Source organism: Equus przewalskii, chromosome 18 (genome assembly GCF_037783145.1).
Source record: "Equus przewalskii isolate Varuska chromosome 18, EquPr2, whole genome shotgun sequence".
Lineage (NCBI taxonomy): Eukaryota > Metazoa > Chordata > Mammalia > Perissodactyla > Equidae > Equus > Equus przewalskii.
The window spans coordinates 45,920,852-45,946,149 of record NC_091848.1 but is presented as its reverse complement, the minus strand read 5'-3'; the positions used below and the strand labels follow the sequence as shown (position 1 = coordinate 45,946,149).

General features: G+C 38.2%; 2 protein-coding genes across 4 annotated transcripts in view; one reads left to right on the top strand and one right to left on the bottom strand.

The window, feature by feature from the left end:
* Positions 1 to 2,174: 2,174 nt before the first annotated feature.
* NAA50 (N-alpha-acetyltransferase 50, NatE catalytic subunit) lies at positions 2,175 to 23,612 on the bottom strand. Of its 2 annotated transcripts, none has more exons than XM_070582684.1 (5): positions 22,783 to 23,612; positions 7,765 to 7,901; positions 6,980 to 7,099; positions 6,484 to 6,550; positions 2,175 to 5,199 (listed from the first exon to the last, which is right to left on the bottom strand). In XM_070582684.1, exons 1-5 carry the CDS (start codon positions 22,788 to 22,790, stop codon positions 5,022 to 5,024), a joined length of 510 nt encoding a protein of 169 aa, XP_070438785.1. In that variant the 5' UTR covers positions 22,791 to 23,612; the 3' UTR covers positions 2,175 to 5,021. The 2 variants fall into 2 exon arrangements, with proteins under 2 accessions (XP_070438785.1, XP_070438786.1); XM_070582685.1 differs by having other exon boundaries at positions 7,765 to 7,898; positions 22,783 to 23,194.
* Positions 23,580 to 25,298, top strand: part of ATP6V1A (ATPase H+ transporting V1 subunit A) — a 56,093-nt gene continuing 54,374 nt past the window's right edge. Inside the window, exon 1 of one of the 2 annotated variants that reach the window (XM_008523097.2) lies at positions 23,580 to 23,947. The gene's annotated coding sequence lies outside the window, so the exon portion shown is untranslated. Of the gene's footprint in view, positions 23,962 to 25,298 lie in introns of both variants that reach the window. The other variant, XM_008523089.2, reaches the window with a different exon arrangement.

Below are 25,298 nucleotides of genomic sequence, written 5' to 3'. Positions count from 1 at the left end.
GTGTATTATAATAAAGTTCTTATCTTACTGGACTTTACTGATATATATACTAATTACTTCAAGTTGTGTGTTCAAATTTCACCTGTATAAGTAGTTACACACGTGGTATCTGACAGTTTTATTGTACTTTAGTGTAGGAGATTGCTACTGACAAACAGGATTCAAGATTGTCCGTATCTTTGTAGAGAACTTTTGATATTGCCAATATAGTTTTTAAAAAGACAGACTAACTAGATGAGCTCCAGAAGTCTGGTCAAGGAAACAAAGAACAACCTTATAGTCAGATATCCTGTTGAAGCTACAGCCACTTAAACGTGATTTAATTTATACTATGTGGATCCTTTATAAATTCAGATGTCTTGAGGACAGTACATAGAGTAAAACTGGGATGAAATTCAGCTATGTGGAAGATTAGTTTCAGTAAATCAGGAAGATTCAATTCAAAGTTCACAAACTCCAAATTATTCCCACCCAATAGGGTATTTTTCCAAATACTGGATTTAAACTTTCATCTCAAATTAATATGAAACAGCCACGATTCTTTGAGATCTAAATTCTAAATTGTTTTATGCTCCCAACTATTTCTGGAGCAGACTTTGATTCTAGATAAACAATTTTTACTGAAGAGACCAACTGTTTTAAATTTAGACAACTGAAAAGGTTGGGAATTTCTGCCCCAGTAACAGATTATTCTGACTTTACATTCCTCAATGTTCTTTCCAGATAACTACATCTACATTTAAAAATCTGACTCAAGTCGTTTTTTCCATTTGGCTATGTTACTTGGCTACATCATAAACTAAGACTAAATTCCTGTGGTACAGCCTTGTAAGGGAAGTCCAAAAACGACCCTGTGCCTGTATGATTTATTCCCTGAAAAATTCTCATAGGCTCACCATTCCTACTCACTGCAGCACCCAACTTCTCAGGAATGTTCTAATCACCCAGCTGGAAAAGCACCAGTCTGGGAGGCAGATTAGTGTACACCCCATCCAGCTGAAACCCAACCATAAGAGCAGAACTTTTAGGCCCACTCTCTATTTCTTTTACATTCTGAAAAAGTGCAGGGCTTTCTAACCCTCATTTAGGAAACTAAGCCCTTCAGAGAGTAAGATAACAAAACCTTTCCAGCTACCCTGGCTTGGATGTCAACAAAGCCCAATATTTTCTCCAAGCATAACGTGGTAGCAAGGTCCACTGATCCCCACATCCAGGTACTATGGCTGAACTAATTGGTATGTCACTGACCAAGATAGGTTACACAAAAGTACGGTTTCTGCTCACTCTTAGATCACTTGCTCTGGGGGAAGTCAGATGTCAGTTATCACTCAGGCAGCCCTTTGAAGACACCAACATAGCAAGAAACTGAGTTCCTCCAACAACCAAGTGAGTGAGCCATCTTGGAAGCGGCTCCTTCAGCCTTAGTCCAGCCTTCAAGATGTTGCAGCTCTGGCTGAGAGTTTCACTGTAACATGATGAGACCTCAAGCCAGAACCACCCAGGTAAGCCACTCCTGGACCCTTGACTCAGAAACTACGGGCGACGATACATGTTTCTTGTTTTAAGCTGCTAAATTTTGGGATCACGTGCTACACAGTGATAACTAAGACACATCAGGCAAAGATCACCCATTGTTTTTTGAATGGAATAATTGTAATTATAACACTTTTGACTAAGAGATTAAGTATTGACTTAATTTTGTTAAAGACAAAAGTTTAAATTCATGTTTGAGATTCAGAAAAAAACTTAAAAGCAATTCCCAACTTACAGAACTACTAAATTCCCCCCCTCACTGCTAACAAAAATAAAAAATTTTGATTATACGTTATCTGTAGTTAGTGCACACTAATAATTAGAGCACAGCCTAAAGTGTTAGGAGTTTTTAACAATTACATTCAAACTACAGCAGCAGTAGGACAGCTCTTTGGCTCTTATTTTTTTCTCATTGGGACTGAATTGCACATACTGGGCAGTGTTTCTAGCAGGTTCCAAAAGGACTGAATTAGGAGGCCTTGATTACACTTGGCCTATTTTAATTAGCTTTAAGTTAGATTTTTAGAGAAAGTAAATAAAACAATATGGGCAACAGTAGACAATGACTACATCAGCTGCTGATCTCAGGATTCAACACAAGGCAGGGTTTTCTTTGACATTTATCAGACAACACAGATTACTACCAGAACATCACATAAGTTTATTTCAGATGTAACAGCAATGTTAAAATCAACAAGTTTAATTCTTAACTGCACCAAGTAAACTTAGCCACTTAAGTATTTTTAAAGTTATTCCCTCCAAAAAACTGAGGGAGCTTTTCTTTTCCACCCCACACACCACGGTTTCCCAATAGTTCTGTTTTTGGAGGACTCTGAATTGATGAGTAAACTGCTTTGGGGATATTTCAGAACTTCCTTCCCCAAATGAAAACTAATCTGGACAAATTATATATTGCATAGATTTCTCTGCAGATTCTTTTCTTCAGAACCTAAATGCAATTACCATACAGTATAATTTTTACCTATTTGCCCCACAATAAAAACTATCTGTCCTGAAAAATATGATGGATATATACCTGTGATTTTCCAGTTAATAGAATTGTTTTACCTCAATGATAATTTTTCTATTTCAAAGTAACTAACTCAACATGGGACGTTCTTTCTGTCTTCACTGACTCACAGGCATACGAACTAGTGCCCAGCTTCTGCGTCCTCTACATCCTCCTCCATAAGTGGATGGAATTATTTAATACAAGTTTGATACAGGACAATTAACCCTTTACAAACATTTACAAATTAGGTTAAAGTCATTGACTAGCGTGGAAAAAGAAACACTATAATGATAGGGAGCCTACACACTCAATTCAAAATTTACTATTTTTTCCTCCTTAAATAACATGTACTTAATTGTCATGAGGCAGCTACTCGGTTTCCAATAACCACATTTAGGGATACATTCATAGGACTGACTAGATAGTCCAGATAAAATGGTTATAGAAATAGAGGCAGTGTCATCTCAGAAAACTCACTTATATATCAAAATCTATTTTGATATCTGGAAGTTTAGAAAAAGGCTGAATTCTTCAAACTCATTATGCCTTCTGCAACTCTAGCACTCTTATCTTGGCAAGAGCAAACTGAAGCCTATCCATGAAGCTTGTAAACATGCTTAATGCTAAACTTTTCTTGTAAGCTTTGATTTGGACTCTTAAGAAACTGATACCCAAGAAACCAGCATGGTCTTTCTACATTTTTACTATCTTAAGATTAGAACTCCATAAATTCATTCATCAACTATCTTCCTTTTCTGTATTATTCTTGGCACTCAATTAAGACTGTTGAAGTCTACTGTACTTTATACTTTCACATTCTCAAATAAGAACTTAAGAATATAAATGTGCATAAACATTGTGTATAATAATGTCATTTAACATATTGGAGACATGAGACTTTTATACCAGAATTTACATAAGAGCATAAACATTACGAATCAAACTTTCTTTAAAGTCAAATGAGAGAAAATTCAAGCCCTGTGCATTGTTTTAAAGCCTAATGAGAACATTTCTTAGGCCACCAGTATTGGCAATCTAGAAAATTTTAAATATTGGAGGTGGGACTATGGAGGAAAACATAAACATGAAAATTTCAGATGTTTCCTATGCTACAAAAAGGTATGAACCCATCAAAGCCACTCCCTATGTGCCAGAAAATGATCTAGCAAAACCCAGCCCTGTCAATAGAGGAGGTCACAGTGACATTTTCAGAATTAACTTCTAGACTTCTACTTTTCCAAGAAGAGAAGCAATAGGTTTAACAATTTCCCCTCCCCAAAATCCTTAAACTCAACATCATAGGCACAGAATGTAAGCAAATCTGGGATGTTCTCCAACAGATAAGCAATAGTACAGCTATGTTATTCTCAAAAATACTGTCTAGATATTCTTTCCTATATAATCAAATGCTCAGTGGCCACATTTTTAACAGCCTGTATTAGCTGACATTAAATGCATTTATTGTGCCACAAGTCCATCTAAGCTTCCTTTAAGGTATTTTTTAATATGTCCAAGAGACAACACCTACTTCAGATTTATTCAGGGGTATTGATCTAAAGGACATCAACTCCATTTTTAAGGTTAGACTAACTATTGTGGGTTTACTAAAGAAAAAGGACAGGGGGAAAAAAACAAGTAAATTACAACAAACCTCTTTAGGTCAGTTAAAGGCCATATCTCTAGCTGGGATATTAAAAAAAATTAATCTCACCAGCCCACACTCTAAAAGTTAATGCCACTAATAACAATCAACAGCAGGAAAAATAAACCTGCTAACAACCAGCCCACTCAATAGCAAAAAGCAGTTTAACTCAAATACTGGGACCAAAGTACAACACTAACTACCCAAACTGTCCCACCCACTCTCAGCCACCAGCAAGGAAGAAATAATTGCTTAAAAAAACAAAATAAGCTTTGTATTTCTTACAAGGATAACAATGGTCCAACTCCTGAGACAGTGCTCAGAAGGACGAAAAGGTGGAGTGAAGGCAATGTCTAGGGATTAGTATCCCACAGTCTTGAAAACCCAAAGTACCACAAACACACTAAACTTGTCTATGAATTAGAGAACAAGATATTGCTGCTGCTTCTTTTTGTCTTTTGAAATATACAATATTTTGTAGGCTCTGCCCTTCAATGTGAAAGCAGGACACAAAAAACAATAAGCTAAAAAATTTGAAATTGACACCCAAATTTTTGAGACCATATATCTTAACCGTGAAACTAAATAGATCTATACCTTCTCCTTCCTACAATCAAACCACCTCACAAAAACAAGAGAACTAAAACAATCCAAACATGATTAATTTTAAAAGTCCCTCAAAGTATTAAAACTCTTGAGGAAAGGAAAGAAAAGAAAGGAGGAAAAACAAGAACTAGGAGCAGGGAAAGCTTTAAAAGAAAAAGGGGGAAAAATCAACGGGCCTCTCTTTTATTTGGCGACAAGCAAGTGCAAGAAAGTTCATTTGTAATTGGTTCAGTTGTCTGTCTTTTGCACGTCTGCATTCTGGCCAGAAGGGACTTTGAGGTTTTTTTGCAGCACGTGAGCATCTGCAGGCTCTATCCTCTTATAGTAGTTCTTCTTTGTCTCAATAATCTCAAAGCCAAACTTCCTGTAGAAGTCAATTGCCGACTCATTGCTGATCTGGACATGCCTGAGATATAAAGAGGTATCAGAAAAAAAAAATTAAGATTTCATCTGCTTTTACATGTTCTCCACAGATAGCTTCAAATTGGTTGGAGCTGGAATACTGCAGACTTTTGTTAGATTCTCTTTACAATTACTAGTAATCAATAGTAATCAATAAAGATTAGGTATTGATTTCAGAACACCTTTTGATGACATTTTACACTCTTAACCTAACTTTTAACATTTGAAAGACAGCTGGGCTGAGACAAAGAGACTCAGGAATAGTGTTTTCCTTACAATCATACCCTAGCTCTCATAGTATTTTTTTTTTTTAACATTTTATTTTTTTCCTTTCGCTCCTCAAAGCCCCCCAGTACACAGTTGTATATTCTTCGTTGTGGGTCCTTCTACTTGTGGCATGTGGGACGCCGCCTCAGCGTGGTTTGATGAGCAGTGCCATGTCCGTGTCCAGGATTCGAACCACTGAAACGCTGGGCTGCCTGCAGCAGAGCGCGCTAACTTAACCACTCGGCCATGGGGCCAGCTCCTCTCATAGTATTTTTTATTGCAAGGGGGGGAAAAGATTTCTGTAATTAGAAATGGGTAACTAACCATAGGGATAACTCAAAGATGATATTAACATATGCAGAAAAAAAAATGATAAAAAACCTCAACAAACTAGGGTCTCAAATGCCTGAACAAGCCCTCCTTCTGACTGATTAAAAAAAAAAGCTGTATTTTGAAAACAAATAATTTGAGTTTTCTCAATTACTCCTCAAAATAGCATTAAATAATATAATCTCTCCCACTAGTGAAAATGAGAATAATCTTAATGTCTGTATTATACACAATCCATAGCTGTGATCTTAACCTGGGTCTTAATCTGAGGTATCTTAAAATCCAAGTATAATACCAGCTACGTACTCTCTGATTTTGGTTATTAAACTCTACTACTAATGAGCATGTCACTGAGAGCCTTAAACAAAAGACAAAGTGCAAACGAAGCATGAAAAAGTAGTATTAATGGTATTAATTCTTAAATTTTGAAGACCTGAGTTTTAATCTTGGTTTCATCTCTGTGACTTGGAGGTCCCACCCAACGTAATAAAGCAAAAATGAGAATGTTTTATCTCAGGTTTCTTATCTATTTATTAAAACAAAACAAAACAAAACTTCATAACCACTACTTTCATGGTATTCCAAAAGACGCAACGAAATAAGTGACCAGATTTTAAAGTTTCCAGTAAAGCTTTCTATTGCCAGTTTATTAAACTCTTTAGGTAAGAAGATTAAATATAATTTTACTTACAGATAGATGTTGTCAAAAGTGCCATCTTTTTCACAGATGTTTAGGACATGATTTAACATTTTAGTTCCTATCAACAAGACAAACAACAAATAAATAATCTCATAAAAATCAATCTCTAAATTACACATCTAACCAACATCTTTACACTTACAGAGTCCTAATAGAATTTATGAAGTAAACACTAGACATACTGATTTTCCAAAATTTTGTTCTCTCTCTACACTACCTATGTATGTTTAAAATTGCTAGCAAAAAAGCAATGTTTAAATATGAGACTTTCCAGGTAGAAGGAAAACAGAAAAAGCCAAAGACATTAATAAAAACATCTATACAAGCTTCCAAGTGAATTAGGTTAAGAAATAACGATCATGTTTTCACCTTATCTTACATAATTCAGCGATCTTTTCCCAGTATTCCTAAAGAAACGGTTTGACTTACTGGGTCAGGAACACTAACTATATTTATGCTTCTTTGAAGAAATAACACCACAGTTTACCTATTCCCAGCCTTCGGTACGGTGCCAGACATCCTAGCGTCATGATGTAGAGTCTCTTCTGATTCTGTGAATGGTCCACCCTACAGCATACCGCACCTACTGCAATATCGTTGAAATAGGCTGCCGTGGAAATTATAAAGATGTGAAGTTCAACAGACAAAATAACACATTTTATTGAATCTTTTTCTTCCCTTCTATAAGGACTAAATTGTTGCTATCATCATTACACTTTCTCAGCTATTCTGAGTATCAGTAGCCTCAAAAACCTCCTACACTTTCTTTTTTTTTTTTTTTTTAAAGATTTTATTTTTTTTTTCTCTTTTTTCTCCCCAAACCCCCCGGTACATAGTTGTATATTCTTCGTTGTGGGTCCTTCTAGTTGTGGCATGTGGGACGCTGCCTCAGCGTGGCTTGATGAGCAGTGCCATGACCGCGCCCAGGATTTGAACCAATGAAACACTGGGCCGCCTAGAGCAGAGCGCGCGAACTTGACCACTCGGCCACGGGGCCAGCCCCCCTCCTACACTTTCTTAGGAATTTAAGCCTCCTTTAGAGTAAAGCTAAATATGTGATACATAGGCACACACTAAATAAGAAAAGATATTTAGCATTTCCTTTTAAAATTCAAATATCTTATCTTATCTCCCTGAGATTCTTCTCAGAACCTGGATCACCCTCATTTCCTCACTTGTAAAATAAGCAGATTAATTAACTCTTTCTGCTCTAATATTAAAAACTGGAGGTCAAGAACAATTATGAACAAACGAAGGGAGAAAAAAACATACCGAGTTTTGCTAGCTCACCAACTTCCAGCACATCCTTGTAGAACTTGTCATTGTAGCTGACTGGAAAGATGACCTGGTTTAATCTCTTCAATTGTTTAATATTGTGTGGTGTCACATCTCCCAGTTCGATCCGGCTACTGGAACAAACCAAAATGTACTCAATAAAATATAATTAGCTTCATGTTAGGATGAACATATTACAAATATACCGGGTCTTCTTTACATGATCGATAAATCCAACTCTTTCATAGTGACTTTATATTCCTATGAAGATTACCATTTATAAGCAGATTTTGCCAGCCGTTCCATTCAGATTCAACTAATATATTTCATATAATTGTATATACTTAGAGACAAATACAGTAAACAACAGTTACTATTTAGGCCAGAATAATGTTCTATATAACCGTGAAAATTTTTCTTGAAGTTTACAGCTCATAAAAAACTTAAAGACATCTATTACTGATCAAAAAGACTTACTAGATACACTATCTCTGGAAGATAATCTAGCACTATGTATGCAAGAGCCTAAAAAAGTACACCTCCTTTGTCTAACTAATCCTACTCTAGGAATTTATTCTACGAAAATAATCCAAATATGAAAAACTTATGTACATTCTATTCAGTGAGCTGGGAACCAGGCACATCACAGTCACGAGGAGTGATACTCAAAATCCAGATTCCTGGAGCCCACCCCCACCTTCAGAAGCACAATCTCTGGAAATGGAACAAGGGAATCCACATTTTGGAGGGGAGAAAAAAACCCCAAACCCCAGCTTGAAAACTACTTATCAACAATGCAACAGTAGCATTTCTAAGAAACCATATGTAATCAAAACAAGTGGTTTCATGGGAAAAGGGATTAAAGCTAAAAAGTTTCAGACTCACAGTAACAAAGTTGTTTTGCCTGTAGAGCTGTCAACATAAAGAATTTAAAGCAGCTCAAGTAAATTTCAGTACCATAAGCTAAAGGTTCATCAAATGTGAAAAGACAAACCAAAAGAGCATCTACACAATTTTTTTCTTCCTATTACGACTATCGCTATCATTAGTAGAGAGTTGCTTATATACACTATTTGCCTTCTCAAAAATCCTAAGGGGGGAGATAAAAACATTTAAAGAAAAGAACACAGGTTTTGAAAAATCTGTTGGAGAAATGACTAAATAAGGTTTATCATCATACTTTTACAATGGCAAAAAAGAAAAAAAACAAGAAAAATCTGAGCGTTTATTTATAGGGGACTGGTTAAATAAAGCATGATATATTTATATTATTAGCATAGAGAGATGTTGTTGATAAACTGTTTTGTGAGGGAAAAGCATATTCCAACCATATACATATATATGACCCAATTTTTGTTAAGCTATACATAAAAATGTTTGAAAGCATATTCAGAAAATGTGTGGTCAAAATTGTACGTAATTTTGGGCCAGGCCCAGTGGCCTAGTGATTACTTTCGTGCGCTCTGCTTTGGCAGCCCAGGTTTGGTTCCTTGGAGTGGACCTACACCACTTGTCTCTCAGTGGTCGTGCTGCAGTGGCGACTCAGATACAAAAAGAAGATTGGCAGCGGATGTTAGCTCAGGGCAAATCTTCCTTTGGAGGAAAAAATCTAGGTAATTTAAAAAAAAAATTCTCCAAAACGTTAAAATTTAGATAATTAGAAAACAACAGAATGTATTACAGTTCATGAAAGAAACAAAAAAACAACTAATTAGAGACCACTATGCTCATTTAGAACTTTAGCCTTCCTGCCTCAATCCATTTTTATGCTTTTTTATTTATTGTGACCAACCACCCCCGCATAACTTGTATATCTTCTTAAAATCTGAGCACACTGAGTTTCTTAGCAGCCACAGAAATTTTCAACATGCAAACATTTTAGTAAAAAACACAGAGAGTTCTTTGTTATATTCTCTTCCAATTTCTGGCCACATGAGTAAACATGGCCTTCTCCCAAGTATCTGACAACTAAAACAAATTCCCTTGGTGAGATTCACATCTTAACTAGGTTACATCTCATTCACAGAACTCCTTTCTTGATTAAAGCACACCTTGGCTTTCTTCAAAGCTGAAGTAAATGACATTTCACCCAAAACCTTTTACCGATTAAAACCTACTGGGCTCACTTATCCACCATCTATCACTAACAGGTATTTTTATTGGCAGATACCCTTATGCTGTAAAATACAGAATCCCTTAAAATACAGGGTGCACATCTTACCTACACTATGTTTTTTAAAGGATTCCTCCCATTTAGTTAACACACCCACCACCACATATTTGTCTTTTTTTGTGTGTGAGAACATCTAAGTTCTACCTTTGATATTACATTATTTTAGATGGAAAATGGGCTTTGCAGATGTAATTAAGACCTCGAGATAGGAAGATTAACCAGGACTATCTGGGTGGGCCCAATGTAATCACAAAGATCCCCAAGAGTCAGAGAAGGACATGCGACAACAGAAGCAGAGACAAGAGGGATCTGAAGATGCCACACTGCTGGCTTTGAAGATGAAGGGCCACGAACCAAGGAATGCAGGTGGCCCATTGAAGGTGAAAAGGCAAGGAAACAGATTCTCCTCTGGAGCCTCCAGGAGAAATATAATACTGTTGTATTAGTTTCCTAGAGCTGCCTTAACAAATTACCACCAACTCAGTGGCTTCAAACAACAGAAACTTATTCTCTCAAAGTTCTGGAGGCTGGCAGTCCAAAATCAGAATGTCAGCAGGGCCATCCTCTCTAGGTTTGGAGTGGACTCTTTCCTTCCCTCTGCCAGCTTCTGGTGGCCGCCAGTGTTTCTTGGCTTGAGGCAGCATTAACTCCAGTGTCTGCCTCCATCTTCACATGGTCTTCTGTGGGTGTGTGTCCTCTTCTATTCTTAAAAGGACACTAGTAATTGGATCTAGAGCCCACCCTAATCAAGTATGAACTCATCTTAACTACATCTGCAAAGACCTTATTTCTAAATAAAGTCACAGGCTCAGGTTCTGGATACATAGTATTTGAGGAGATACTATTTAAAATCACTATATCTACTGACACCTACATTTCAGCCCAGTGAAACCCATTTCAGACTTTTGATCTCAAAGAACTAAGAGAATAGATTTATAAATTTTAAGCCACTAAGTTTGTAGTAATTTGTTACAGCAGTAATGGAAAGCTAATAGACTGCCAAACTATTTTCCAAAGTGGCTGCACCATTTACATTCCCACCATAAGGTTTTAGGGTTCTAGTTTCTCCATATCCTCACCAACACTTTTTATTGCCTTTCTGTTTATAGCCATTCTAGTGGTGTGAAGTGATAATCTCACTGGATTTGCATTTCTCTAATGACTAATGATGCCGAGCACCTTTCTGTATGGGTATTAGCCATTTGTCCCTCTTCTTTGCTGAAATGTCTATTTAAATCTTTTGCCCAAGATCTAGGCCTGGGAATAAAACCAGAATTTTTACATTAATTCATAAGGAAAGAATTCCCATTTTAAAATTGATTTGCTTATCTTATTGAGTTGTAGGAGTTCTTTATATATTCTGAATGCAAATCCTTTATCAGATATATATATACACACATATATAAAATTTGCAACTATCTTCTCCCAATTTGTGGCTTGTCTTTTCATTTTCTTGACAATGTATCACTACCAATAGAAACTGTTACTAAGAGGGGAAACTGAGAACTCTCTCTACCATCTCCACAAATGTAAATCTAAAACTATTCTAAAGTAAGTTTGCTTTTTTACCAAAGGAGGAGAAACTGTCAGATGAGGAGATGATGAAACATTTCAGCTAACTGCAATGTGTGAACCTTTTTGGATTCTTATTTGAACAAATTTATTTTTAAAAGATATTTATAAGACATATAAGAAAAACCAAATACATAGTAGGTATCATATCATAATATGATATTATATATAACAGTGTTGTAGTTATTTATTCTTTTAAAAAGTCCTTCTATGTTAAAGACATACTGAAGTATTTACAGATACAGTGGGATAATATGTCAAGGATTTCCTTTGAAGCACTCCAGCAAAAAAGGAAAAGGGGAAAGTATGGGTCAGGCAAAGGTGAAATAACATAGGAAATGATTCTACTTACTGGAATTGGGTGCATGAGGGTTTTGTACTATTTTCTTTACTTTTGTAGGTGTTTAAAAATTTCCATAACAGAAAGTAAAACAAATAAACATTACCCACTACATAAGTACTACAAGGTGCAGTGCTTTGCAGTTATGTTAAGTTTTGCAGCAACTTTGGCTGGGAAAGAACAAAGACATTATCTTTGATACTAAAACTCATAGTCAAAAGCACTTGTCGCCTCATTTATTCCTTACCATTTGGAAGAACAAGTAAAAGGAAGGAAGAACTTCAAAACTTTAACAAAGCACAACTTGCACAACTTCTCAATTTCCAGCTATACCAAGCCTTCAGTTTGTAGAAGTTGAATGAGAGCTGGACAAGACTGACCCTTCCATTCTGGTACAGACCTCCCCTTCTAAATTCAGCAAGCAGTCTCAGGATAGTCTGTTGTACCCTTTGCCTTTGGTATAAACGGCTACATGTCCTGACATTTTTTTTTTCACTGAAACTACAGCCAAATACTTTTTTATGTAAGAATGATCAGTTTAAAAAATTGTTTATATAATAGTTTAAATGCTACCTAATGTGACTGGAAGCATTGTTAGTGTGAAGTACATAAAACAATTAGAGGGAATGCACATAGACTTTTTACACTAATTTAACTTATAAGGAAAGAATTCCCTTTTGTAACACACTTTCAGCTGTTTCCTGGAATACAAATAATGCATAATGTACATCCTCTGATTATGGGAACAGATCACATTATCAAGAACGTCTGTATTGAGAAGAACATCTAAAAACAGAATACTTAAAAGCAATACTTGAATTTTAGGGGCAAAAAACCAGGAGTCCATAAAGATTTTCAAGAGAGTAAGGAAAAACATCTGGAGAAGCAGTGTCACAAAATTCAAGAATGGATTCCAAACCTGGCTATACACCAGAATCACCCCGCCAGTTAAAAATTCCAACTCCTACATTCCACCTTGTAATCTTTACTTTTGTAATTAAGCTTTTTACATTAACCATACAAATTTAATACCCACCTAAATCAATAAACTTCCCACTGCACGTGTGTAAATTTCTAAATCCAAGAAGTCTGGTGAGGGAAATAGAGGCTAAACATGAGCACGAAGAAGCGGAATAGGTCACTGGAAAAAATATACTATATAATCAGAGTGGATTTCACATAAAATATTAATCATTTCCCCTATGCAACTAGTACAGTATGTTACACTTTAGCTTTAATGTGTGTAACACAGCTAGTATTGAGGAGCTGTGCCTCAACCTCAAAATCGCCTGATGCTGAAACCTGGGTTTTTAATCACTACACTGTTTGCTTCAGATAAGATTTTCAATATAATTTAACAATGCAGACTATCAGTTTGAGACCTCTATTCTGTAGATAAGCCTCAAATTCCCAGCCTAAAGTTAAATCAACAAGGTGGCCACATTTATTTGACTCAATAGTTTTGCGTTTTTTTTTTTTAAATTAAGTTGGTTGCTAATATTTAAATTAGAAGATTTTACATAAAACCTACATTTCTCCTCGTTTCACTCATTTACCTTATCCACTTGGTTCCAGGTTCCTGTTGGCACTAGAGTTTACAATCCTAGCTGAAAAAACTGAAGACAGTACAACAGTTACTAAAGAATCTAAATTATTCTCTTAGCTCAAGTAAATTCATGTGACATACTATTTTTCCTGTTTCTCAAATCCATAACAACCCTCAATGCATCTGCATACCAAACTTATTAGACTAGGGATCTAAAAGGTGGACAGACTAATATAGCAAAAATGTCCATAGATATGTGTACCAAGTCCTCAGATCCGGAAAAGGCAGCTACTTACTTGCCTCCTACTTTATAGAGACCATTAGCTATTAATTTGTGCCAGCTCAAGTTTAGTCTGTTACTCAGTCAAACCTCATATAATCGTTGTGCTTAGAATATGGTACTTGGAAACTTTTACTCTTGACTTATAAAACAAGCAGCATGATAAAATGAGATAACGCGCGTTATTTAGCAAAGCAACATCAGATAATAGGCACTCAAATGTTTTTAGCTATTATAGGTAATGTCAACTATGCCCATAACTGTAAAAACAAAATTTAGTGGCAATATTCTGAAAGGCCACAAGATGGAGATATGACTACACAAAAGTGGGTCTTTCTCTATAAAGTCTGACTTTTTTAGTTAAAAAGCAAAAAGAGAAAATGAAGTATAGTGAAAGCTTAAAGCCTAACCATTTATACTTTAGATGGGTATTAAGTGCGCCCTGGGACAAAATTTTCACTGCTCAGTCACCTCTTTTGCAGAGTGTTTGATCTGGAAAGGACCTTAGAAGCCACTAGGTCTATTCTCCTTCATTTTACAGATGATGGAACTGAAGCCCAGAGACACATGCACCTGTAGTTATACAGCCAATTATCAATAAAGCCAGAATGAGGCCTATGTCTATGAATTCCCACTATAGTGCAAGATCAGTCACACCATATGACTTCCCTCAAGGGAGTCATCTTTACTTCTCAAGGTTATTAAGAGAGAGAAATACCTAACTGGAACACTTATCTAAGGTGTACTGATAAAGGACATTTGCATAAAACTTAAGTCTTTTAGCAAGGGTAAAAATTTCAGCAAAAATTAAAAAAAAAATTTAGCAAGGATAAAAAATTTCAAGGGGCTTAGAGAGTAATTTTTCCTCAGCTAGCAGTAACCTGGTTCTAAACTCTCACCTTCAAATAAATTACATGAAAGAGTGATTCCTCTAAAGTATAAACTCCTTCAACCTAAAAGTAAGCCCACTCAGCATTTATCAAAGCATAGCTTAAACACTAACTGCTCACGAGGCCTTAACCTATCATCCTGCTGAGATTTCCACCTCATTTGAACTATACTACTGTTTGCACCCTTCCAAGGCACAGGACCTCTGCACTGCTAGAAGCATTTATTTTCACACCTTATCTCTTCTACTGAACTGCAAGACCTATGGCAGGACCTCAAATACTCCAAGGAGTTGCTAAATTACTTTCAGTAAGAGCAAGAATCTCTAGGCCCTTAATATAACTGATGGGCTCTCTCTCATCTCATCTAGATTTTTGAACAGTTTCTCTATCTTGGTACTACCGATATCTTGGGCTGGATAATTCTTTGTTGTGAGGGGTTTTCCAGGGCACTGTAGGATGGTTAGCAGCATCTCTAGCCTGTACCTACTAGATGCCAGTACCCATACCACTGTGACAACCAAAAATATCTCCAGACCTTACCAGATGTCTGGGGTGGGGTGGGAGGTGTGACCCTAGTTGAGAGTCACTGTTCTAGACGTTTAGCAGGTATCAAAAAAGTGGTGGTGGGTGGATCAGCTCTCCAACTTGTGGCAAGTATTAGGTCTATAAAAACCTCAGCAATTATGCAATTGGGTACTAGAATTGCTAAACACACACATGGACACAATCTACTCAAGGTTCTAACATAAAAAGAATCAAATTATTCTTTGAAAATTTTTTCCATGATCATCCATATGTTCACTTAAGAGAGCTCTTTCCCAACTATGGCTTTTCCCATCCTACCACCTAAATGTTGATGTTTTCCCCTCCAAATCTCTGACTACAAGCACATATTTCCAACAGCTAATTGGTTATCTCTACAGGAATCTCAAATTCAACACATCAAAAACTGAGCTTATCATTCTCTACAGGAAATTAGAACATCTGCCTCTATTCTCTATCTTTATGAATAGCCCCATCATTTATCCAATACATAAATTTAGTTATAGATGTACTCTTACATCCCATTTTAATCCCTGTTAATTCTGCTTCCCAAATATCTTCATAATCTGTTCCTATACCGTTTCTCTTAGATGAATGGTTCAGGCCATCATTTCAACCCAAATTCGAATAGCCTAAAGAAGGAGACTAAGACTAGAGCCAAAGAGACAGCCATCACAATGATCTTTCTAAAAGACAAGTCTGATCACTTTACTTACTTCTCTGCTTAAATTCTTTCAATAGCTGCACATAATCAACTAAATGAAATTCGAATAGCCCTGCATGTAAAGCCCTTCATAACTTAGCTGTGGCCACTGGCCTAGCCTTGTCTCCTTCCCCCATTGTTTTATTGGCCATTTAAACTACCTCAAAACCCAGAATCCACCAACTGCACTTCCCCTGTTGGCTCACCTCCATGTTTTTTCATTAGTAGACTACAGACACTATACCTACAGGTACATTAGTAGACTACGGATACTCTCTTACAGCTATTGTGATGATTAAATGAGAGTCTACTGCCTGGCACATAGTAGGCACTTAATAGTAAAGGGCGTATATTAGTCAGCTATAAAAAAAAGTAAAAGGGCATGTATTAGGTAGCTATAAAAAAAGTAAAAGTGCCTCGAGGGGGAGGGATGGGAGAGCAGGTCTCAAAAGGCTGACATCAGCAAAATGAAGAAAGCAAGCTTAAAAAAAGAACTATTTGTGGGGCCGGCCCTGTGGCCGAGTGGTTAAGTTCGCGTGCTCTGCTTCAGCAGCCCAGGGTTTTGCCAGTTCGAATCTTGGCCACGAACATGGCACCACTCATCAGGTCATGCTGAGGCGGCATCCCACTTGTCCCAACTGGAAAGACCCACAACTAAAAATACACAACTCTGTACCGGGGGCTTTGGGGAGAAAAAAAGGAAAGATAAAATCTTTTTTTTTTTTTAAAAAAAAAGAAAGAACAACTCAAATATGATTCCAAAGTTTTGTTTCTTGGTATCATAGAAAGTTAGAGCTGATAGAGACCAGAGATGGCAAACATGTGACACACATGCCACAGCAGTCATAGTATATATTAATAATCAATGACATCACCTTTTTCTGCAGTCTGAGAACACATCAAAGCCATCAACAGATTAAATACTGATAAAGATCCTATCAACAGACTAAAACTGGCATATGAATTCAAATCTCTGGCTGTTCCTGTTCAGTCTCAAGCTGTTCTCTTCAAAGACAAAGAAACCAAAGCCCAGAGGTCAAGAAACTTATTCATGACCCTACTGCTAACTATCATTAGTGGCATACTGAACTATAAAACATGACTGCTTTTAGTTCAATGCTTTTTGCATTATAGTCAATCTCTTTTATGAAGATAAACTATGCTACAAATAATAAGCCATACAGACTGGGGCGGGGGGAGGCGGGGAAACACGATGATCCAAATATATCTTAGTCTTCTGGAAAGAGAAATAAGATATGTTTAAAATGCTCCTAAGTACAAAATATAATCCTTCCTTACCCTAGTTTAACAAGCTCCACCTATAAAAAATTTTCTAATAACCTGGGTCCTAACCTGGCATCATTCTGACAATATTTACTAATTTGAATGTCTCACTCTATTTTCTAAAGAACATTATCTTTGATTGTTTTCTAATATGAAGTCAAAAGCAATTGATATCCAAATTAAAAACCAGTGAGTTATACAAGTAACAGGTAAGTCACAAAGACATACAAATGGCCAGTAAAGGTGGGAAATGTCCAACTTCACTAAGCAATCAAATTCTTTTTAAAAAAGGAAAGAAATACCATTTAACACCTAATCAGCAAAGTAAAACTAGAGTTAAGGCTGTACGTGAATATGTCCTCAAAACCAAAGAAACTATTAGTTATTTCTATCATTTTACAAGTGGTCAATGTATGCCACTCATTCCAGACAAAAGTCATTTATACCAACCATGGCTGAAAAATGGCAGCCACAATGTCTTCCTCCATTTCTTTAAGGTTTCTGCAAGTGCCCTCCCCTTCTTCATCAGTCCTTGGAGAAGAGAAGGACACTCTCATACACTGCCGGCAGTATAAATTGCTACTATCTTTCCGAAGGTCAATTGGCAACAAATACCAGAGCTTTAAAAATGCCAGTACCTTCTGATCCAAAAAATTCACTTCTAGGGAATTATGCAAAAGAAGTAATAAAGGATGTGGTGTCAAGTAGTTTTATAAACAAGCATTCACTATGGCACTATCGAGGACTGAGAGAAGCCTCTGGACTTGGAAAACAAGGTTCTCCCTTAAGATAGAGCAGAATATAGGTTGTACTAGCTCAGGAAAGGCAAATACTTATTTCCAGTTCTCTCTTCCTTGTCCATGCCAGACAAGGTGATTGGATTACAATATTTTAATCTAAAACCAGGAATGTCCTCAGCATACTTCACCACAGAGATATAAACAGTCACACACTATTGCCCCATAGTTGAAACATTTAGAAACATTTACCATTTGGGAACTAGATCCTAAGAGAAGAGATCAGTTTTATACAAAATTTATTTTTTCAGGGTCTACCACAGCAGTGTCCAACAGAAATATTATTTGAGTCACATATGTAGTTTAAAACTTTCTATTTATATTAACAAGGCAAAAAAAAAAAAATCAGTGATATTATTTCAACATGTAATCAAAATAAAAATTCCTATTTTACTATTTTTAAATCTTTTTCTTCATACCAAGTTTTAAAATCCAGTGCGCATAACATTTACAGCACATCTCAATTCAAATGCTAATTTTCCCTGGAATGTTTGATCTGTATTTACATTTCATAAAATTTATAGTAGATTCACATAGCCAAGCTGTTCCAAACATACTTAAAAATTGTCCAACAATGGACAATTTAAGTACGAGTTTTTAAATTTTAATTTGATATTAAAATTTTAATTAAAATTTAAAATTCAGTTCCTCAGTAACATAAGCCACATTTCAACTGCTCAACAGCCAACTGTAGCTAGTCACTATTGTATTGGACAGGACAGGACTAACATTTTGCCAGTAAGTTAGCGCTGAAGGAATAAATAGGAGATAACAGAAGAGAACAGGTCAAGAGAAAACAGTGTTCCGTAATAGCACAATTACATAATTTTGCAGATATTAAACTATAATCCACACAATTCTCATTTCTATGATATAAAGGGAGTTTCTACTGTTTACTACTGATATTCTAAAGGTCTCTGTCGGCTGTGCTTAAAGAAAATAAAAAGGGACAACTATCTAAATAATTGAGAAAGTATAACTTTTCAGATGGCACAAAGCTGGAAGCCATGGCTAGTACTTGGAAGAGAAAATTAAGAGTTAAAAGGCCAAAATAGAGTACACAGCAAAATGAAATTTAATATAGATATTAGTTTGGTCTGTCAAAAGCAATGGCTTTGAAAGATAATGCTTTATATGCACGGCCTTTAAAAAATATTTTCCAACACAGAAATTCTTGATTATTCTTAGTTTTGTTCAGAACTTTACCAACAGTTGTCCACAACTTTGGGAAGAAATCACAACACGGATGGCAACACAGGATTAGTCAGCCGTGCACACACATCTGTATTGGTAGCAGACACATTTTCTAAACTACACAGTGATTCTATTTACAGATAGATGCAAACATCTGATCTCATGATTTATGATGTAGCTGTACCCGATCATTTACATATTGAAATAGATATTATAGTTTACTTTCCTTTTATTTCTCCTTTATATTAGTTAGGACATTATATTGATTTTTTTAAAACTGTGGTATAGGTAGGTGATATTTTATATGAATTCAGCTCAACATAGCAACAGGACATTACAAAGTATTTGTTAAAATCCAGTAACTCACTCAACATCCCATAATTTATTGGCTTCACAGAAGCAAGGATTATGAATTGCAGGTTTACGAAAGTTCTGGAATTCTACTTCAGCTTTTTTCCCCCAGCACAATATAGATGTGTGCATTGGTGACTAACGGTGTGTTGCCATCAGTGTTGTGATTTCTTCCCAAAATTGTGGACACCTGTCGGTAAAGTTATGAACAAAACAAAGAATAATCAAGAATTTCTGTGTTGGAAAAGATAAACCGTAAAAAAAAAAAAAAAAAACAAAACTTTCACTTAAGTATAAGATTTATATATTAAAGAGCACAAACCTTGTTTATAGCTCAATGATTTTTTACATATGTATAGACATATGTAATCAATACCCTGGGTAAAGATACAGAATATTTCTAGAACTTCAAAAAACTCCCTGCTGCCCCTTCCCAGTCCATAAGCTGTCAGAGGTAACCATTATTCTGAGTTCTTCAACACAGATTCGTTTCTGACTGCAGAATCTTGTATTTCAATATTTCAATTAGTAAACTACACTGTTCTATACACCATATTTATATTATTGCTGTCTACTTTCCCATTTTTATTTTGTCCACATGTATTTACATCTTGTTAAATTTTTATTACAACTAATTTACACCTCTTCACTACAACTGAAGGGTAAGTGGATTCCATTTTACCTTCTTTTATATCGACTAACTACAGTGCCATCTTAGTCATGGCTGTGTATGGCATACATTCTTGCTTAAATATTACCTTCCCTAAAGAGGAACAACAGATAAAAATAATCAGCTTACCATCCATAAATTCAACCTACAAAGTCCCTGCTTCACAAAACAAGTAACTTCAGTACAAAGGAAGTAACATCTCAAAATATACCTCAAATTTCTAGATCATGCATATAAATACATGCAGTAATTAATAACTGGAAATTTATCTACTATGGAGAAAAGGCAAATACACGACAATAAAATGGAATGTCCTACCGCTACTACTAATAAAAACTAAAAATATGAATAAAAAGCAGATAAAATAGTAAAGTTTAAAAAGTTTCAAAATGATAGGCAACAATGTGAAATATTCAAATAGTAGATTAATGATTTAGAGTCAGCAGCTCTGCATTTGTTTCCAATTTTAGGTATTTCTATTCAACTTACAGTTCAGTTAGCTCAATATAAAACACTTTGCAAATAAAATTTCATACAAAAACCATATAATCAGGACCAGTTTCATTTTCACAGGCCTTTCCAAACCAAAAGTCAGGACTGTAACACTGACAACATTGTGCATGGTGATACAAGTCTTTGAACTCAAGGACCCTAAAATATTTTAAACAATGTCTATTGTCTTCATTTGTTCAGTGCCTTAAATACAAGAGTTAGAAGTGAACTTTTTTTTTAATTCCTATCTTATCTAGTAGTTCATCTGGTAAGTTAAAGTGACTAGTCTGTGAAATCTTCTTAAAAGTTACCATTAACAACACAATTTTAAGCTCTCAATTATAAGAAGTGATAGGAACTAGACTCAAGGACTCTTCGTTTTGGGCACAGTTGCTGGCATAAGGTACAGATTCACTAACTATGAACTTCCTCTAAATTTGGCCAGTTACTCATTTCTGGGGATTTGCCTCCAGGTTGTTACACATAAATAACCATTTTAATAAAGAGATAATTGCCTCACGATTATATTAACTGAAGGCAGATTGTGAATAATACCATTGTTTGACCCCATTTCTACTGCCAAGTTAGGTATCAGAAAGAATATTACACCCCAGAGAGACGGAGCTAGACCAAAGATTTTAGATCTAAATGTCCAGAATAATTTCCTGGAGGCCTTCCTTTATAAATCCATGCACAGTCTCAACATTGGAAACTCCTGAGCCTCATTTTTATTACTTTAACAGAACAAGACAAATAAGTATGGAGTGCCAATGAGAATACAAAAACAAGTAAGAGCATCCATAAGCAAGAAAAAAAAGAGAAAAATCTCACCAAATTATAGTGGATCATATATAAAAAGCTAAACTTCCTAGATCATGATTTATGTTAGGCAAATACCTCCCATACTCCTAAATTAGTATCCTGATTGGAACTCTTTAGAGCTGGGTGTGAAATAACGCAGGAAATTTCCCCATGATGTTTAAACTCTAATACAATTCAACATTAGAATGAATTTCCAATATTTAGAGCAAAATCAGAGTAAGGAATCATGTTACAGACCTAAGGCCAAATTAAACTTTCCTGTATCTCTTCTGAGACCTCAAATACATATACACACTGAGATAATATTTAGACCCCTGTTTAAGGCAGTATGAGACTACTTCCAAGACTGACTTGTATTTCATCTTCAAAAGAGTTGCTGACTAGTTTGAAAGGCTTCACTAACTGAAAACATAGTTAACAATTCTTTCACTGACTTGCTACTGTGGAAAAACTAAGACGTCTCTGAGAACTTTTAACACTGATAAGATTCCATTTCTTTCTCTAGGGAAGATAAAAGCAAGCTCCAAAATGGCTAATTTAGGCAACATTTTAAAACACCGTGTTATATAATTAATATTTTAACAGTATGTAATTTAATAGTCAGGTGACATCTTATCCAAATGGAAACAGCCGAGCCAAAAGAATCCCTAATTTTATCCAAGAGGGAAACTGTGAAAAATACTAACTTTGCCCATGACCTGAAGAGAGCTTCGTAGTCACCCTGGACCCCTCACAGCACAGGGCAAGAGCAATCTACCGGAGCAAGAGCTCCACCTACCGCTCAGCATCACTTCCTTAAGCATTCTGGCACCCCAAGTCCACAGCGCTCACGCTCGCTCCCCCTCCTCCACTCCTCTGACCCAACCCAAATCCAGTTGAGTCACTAGCTCTTAATACTCATCCCCATGCTCTTTATTCCAATTCCTTCTCTCTCCAGAAGGTTCTGCACAGCTCCCCAGGGTGAATAAAACCGAAAGGTGTCAAGGACCGCAGTTCCCCGGGTTCAGGCTGGCTCGGAGGAGGACAACCAGCCCACTCCACTCGGAGGGGCGGGCCGGGCGGCTCAGCCGTCCGCTCCCGGCGGGGGAGGCCCCAGGCGCCCCACACACCTCTTCCCTGTTGGCCCCTCGGCTGCTCGTCTCCACTCAACCTAGCCTCGTCCTCCGGGCCGAAACCCTGCGTCCCCGGGTCCGCCCCTGCCGGCCCTCCAGCCCGCCAACAGCCCGCGCCAAGCCGCCGCCCCCTCGGCGAGCAGAGAAGCCCAGCAGTCTCCCCCGCCGGGTCTTCGCCCGGAGTCTCTCTCGCCTCCGCAGCCGCGCTGCCCCGCCGGCCAGGCCTGCCCCGCTGCCCTGCCTCACCCTTTCATCTTCCCCGCCTGCTGAGGCCGTTGTTACCACCCCTATCAACGCCGTCGTCGTCGCCGCCCTGAGCTCTCCGCGCCCTCCGCTCGGGCCACTCAACCCCACAGCCGGCCCCCTCGCCGAGGGCAGGGAGCTGAGCGGGTGGCCGAGGCCGCGAGAGCCGAGCGCGGCCCTGCGTCTCCGGAGGGGGCGGGGGTGTCTCCCGCCGCCGCGCTGGGGCCGCCGCTCGTCCACACGTGCACACAGGGCACTCGGCTCCCGCCCGTCGCCGCCAGCCAGACCCGCCGCCGCGCTGTGACCTTTCACCCCGCCCCCTCTGCGCGCCGGCGCGGCGGCCGCCACGCGCGCAGCCGCACTGCTAGCCTGTGCGCACCCTTCCCCCTCCACTTAAGGACCTCCATCTTTCTACTGGGCTGGGCCTTCTGGCGTCATCTTTCTCCTCCCATCCCTTACGACGCCTCTTGTGGGGCTTGCCCCGTAGGCCTTGGCGGCAAAATCTGGACTTTTCCAGCCCTCCGTCTCCTCTCCCGCTTCAACAAGATCAGTCTTCCCCGACCCTGTTTTTCCCAGTTAGCAGTCTCCGGAATGACCTTCAAATGCTCTTGTCACCTAATAAGATTTTATAAAGCTGGTCCTTCTCAATGTAAAGAAGCCTGTGGAAAACTTGAAGGAAATGAGGTGTTTTGAAGACAAGTGTAACCAGCAATTGGCCGGATAACTTGGCTTCCGTCCAGCACGTCTCGAGTTTTCAGATCACGTGACTGCCTCAAGCCTTCAAGCCTGGGATTTCACCGGCGGGCCCCAGAGGGATGGGGCTCATCACTATTTCCGGTCCCCTGATCATGGCGTGAACGTCACTTCCTTAGCAATGCACTTTCACCCGTCCCACCCACGCCTTCTACGTTGCACTTTACAACATACTCGTTGTGAAAATTTTTGTTTTTTAAAAAATTTAATCGCAAGAAAACTAGTGTTCAAACAATCCGCAAGAATGTAAGCGCCAGAGAAGCAGCGTGCGCAGCTGGGGACAGCGGGGGCGGAGCTCGAGGTCACGTGACTGTTTGGGCCCGCCCCCCCCTTGCAGCTGAAGACTTCCCCTCCCGCAGTGACAGAGCCTCTGGGTCCGTGATCGGGACTGATTCTGCACCTCGCGCCCCGGCAGGTGAGCGGCCACCGGTAAGCGGCGGCTGATGGGGACAGAAGGGGTGGGAGGAGGAAGAGAAAGGAGAGTGTGGACGGCGGCCTCCGCTGTCCGGGGCTTCCTTCCCACTGTCATCCTGCATCGGCGAGAAGCTCGTTTCTCCAATTCTCCTGCCCCTACTCCCCCACTGTGGTCGCCCCTGCAACCTAGGGGTTGAGATGTCCAGCTTTCCCGGGGTTGGGAGTGAGTGCGGCCATTATGTTTCCCTGTTCGAAGTCCTTGGGGCTTCGGGTAATGGGATTGTTCCAGCCGTTTCTCGGGGTCTGCAACAGCCTCTGGGTACCACTCCCCAAAGTCCATTCTTTGGCAGAGGACCTGCACCTCTTCACCTTCAGCCCGGGGCCGGGGAGTGGAGAGGTAGGAAAAACCCTGCAGGCAGAGGCGTCTCCGGTGAGACAGGCTTGGGAGGGAATGTCACTGATGTGGCCCTCACTGCGGAGTCACTGTAAAGCTTGCTTCCGAATGTGCTTTCTCAGTAATTCTGAGTTATCTGACATCCCTGCGGGAGGCATTCTGTAGGTGTTCACATGCCTTGGATGGGAATGGAAGGGTAAAAGCAGGCCTTTTACCTTTCTCTTCTCTGATTTTTATGGCGCAAGAAGAGAGAGGACAATTGGGAATAAAGATATACCAGCTACAGAAGAGGAGGTGTTGGTAATGCGACAGTCTCCATTGAATGGGGAGGCGTTGAAAGATGGTGTTGCGGCGTCGTGATCTGCGGGAAACCCCAAGCTAGTTTATGGAAAAGTGACTAGGTTTCCCGGAAAGGGAAGTAATTCTTCTGAAACTAATTGGGCTGGGAATATACTTAAACCAAATGTATTTGACCGTAAACTTAAAGGTGAAGAGGTTAAGTTGAGATATTGCTGATTTCATATCTTCTGCCTTTGACATCCTCTTTTGTCATTCTTAAAATCTTACTTAATTGCCACTCCCAGTCAATTCCTTGACCAGTGGTAAATGTATATTAACTAACACTGTATCCCTCCTTAGCTTTCCTGGTTTGTAAAACTCAAAGTGACCTCTTCAGATTGTGATGAATAGTATTTTGTGAAAATACAGAAATTATTTTGCTTGGGTTTTTACTTAACCCAGTGTACGCCCATTTCATATGTTATGTAGTAACCAATGTTTTGATCCCAAACAATGTGTGTTAGGGAAGAGTGTTTTTTAGTTTGGGGTTAAACTCTTTTATTTATGGTGCAAACTCAGAAAGTCCTTTGGTTCTTTTAAATTGAAAGGCCTTACAGAAATCGCAAACTTGATTTTTAAAATTTAAATTACACTTTTTCTTAATCTGAAAAATCATATT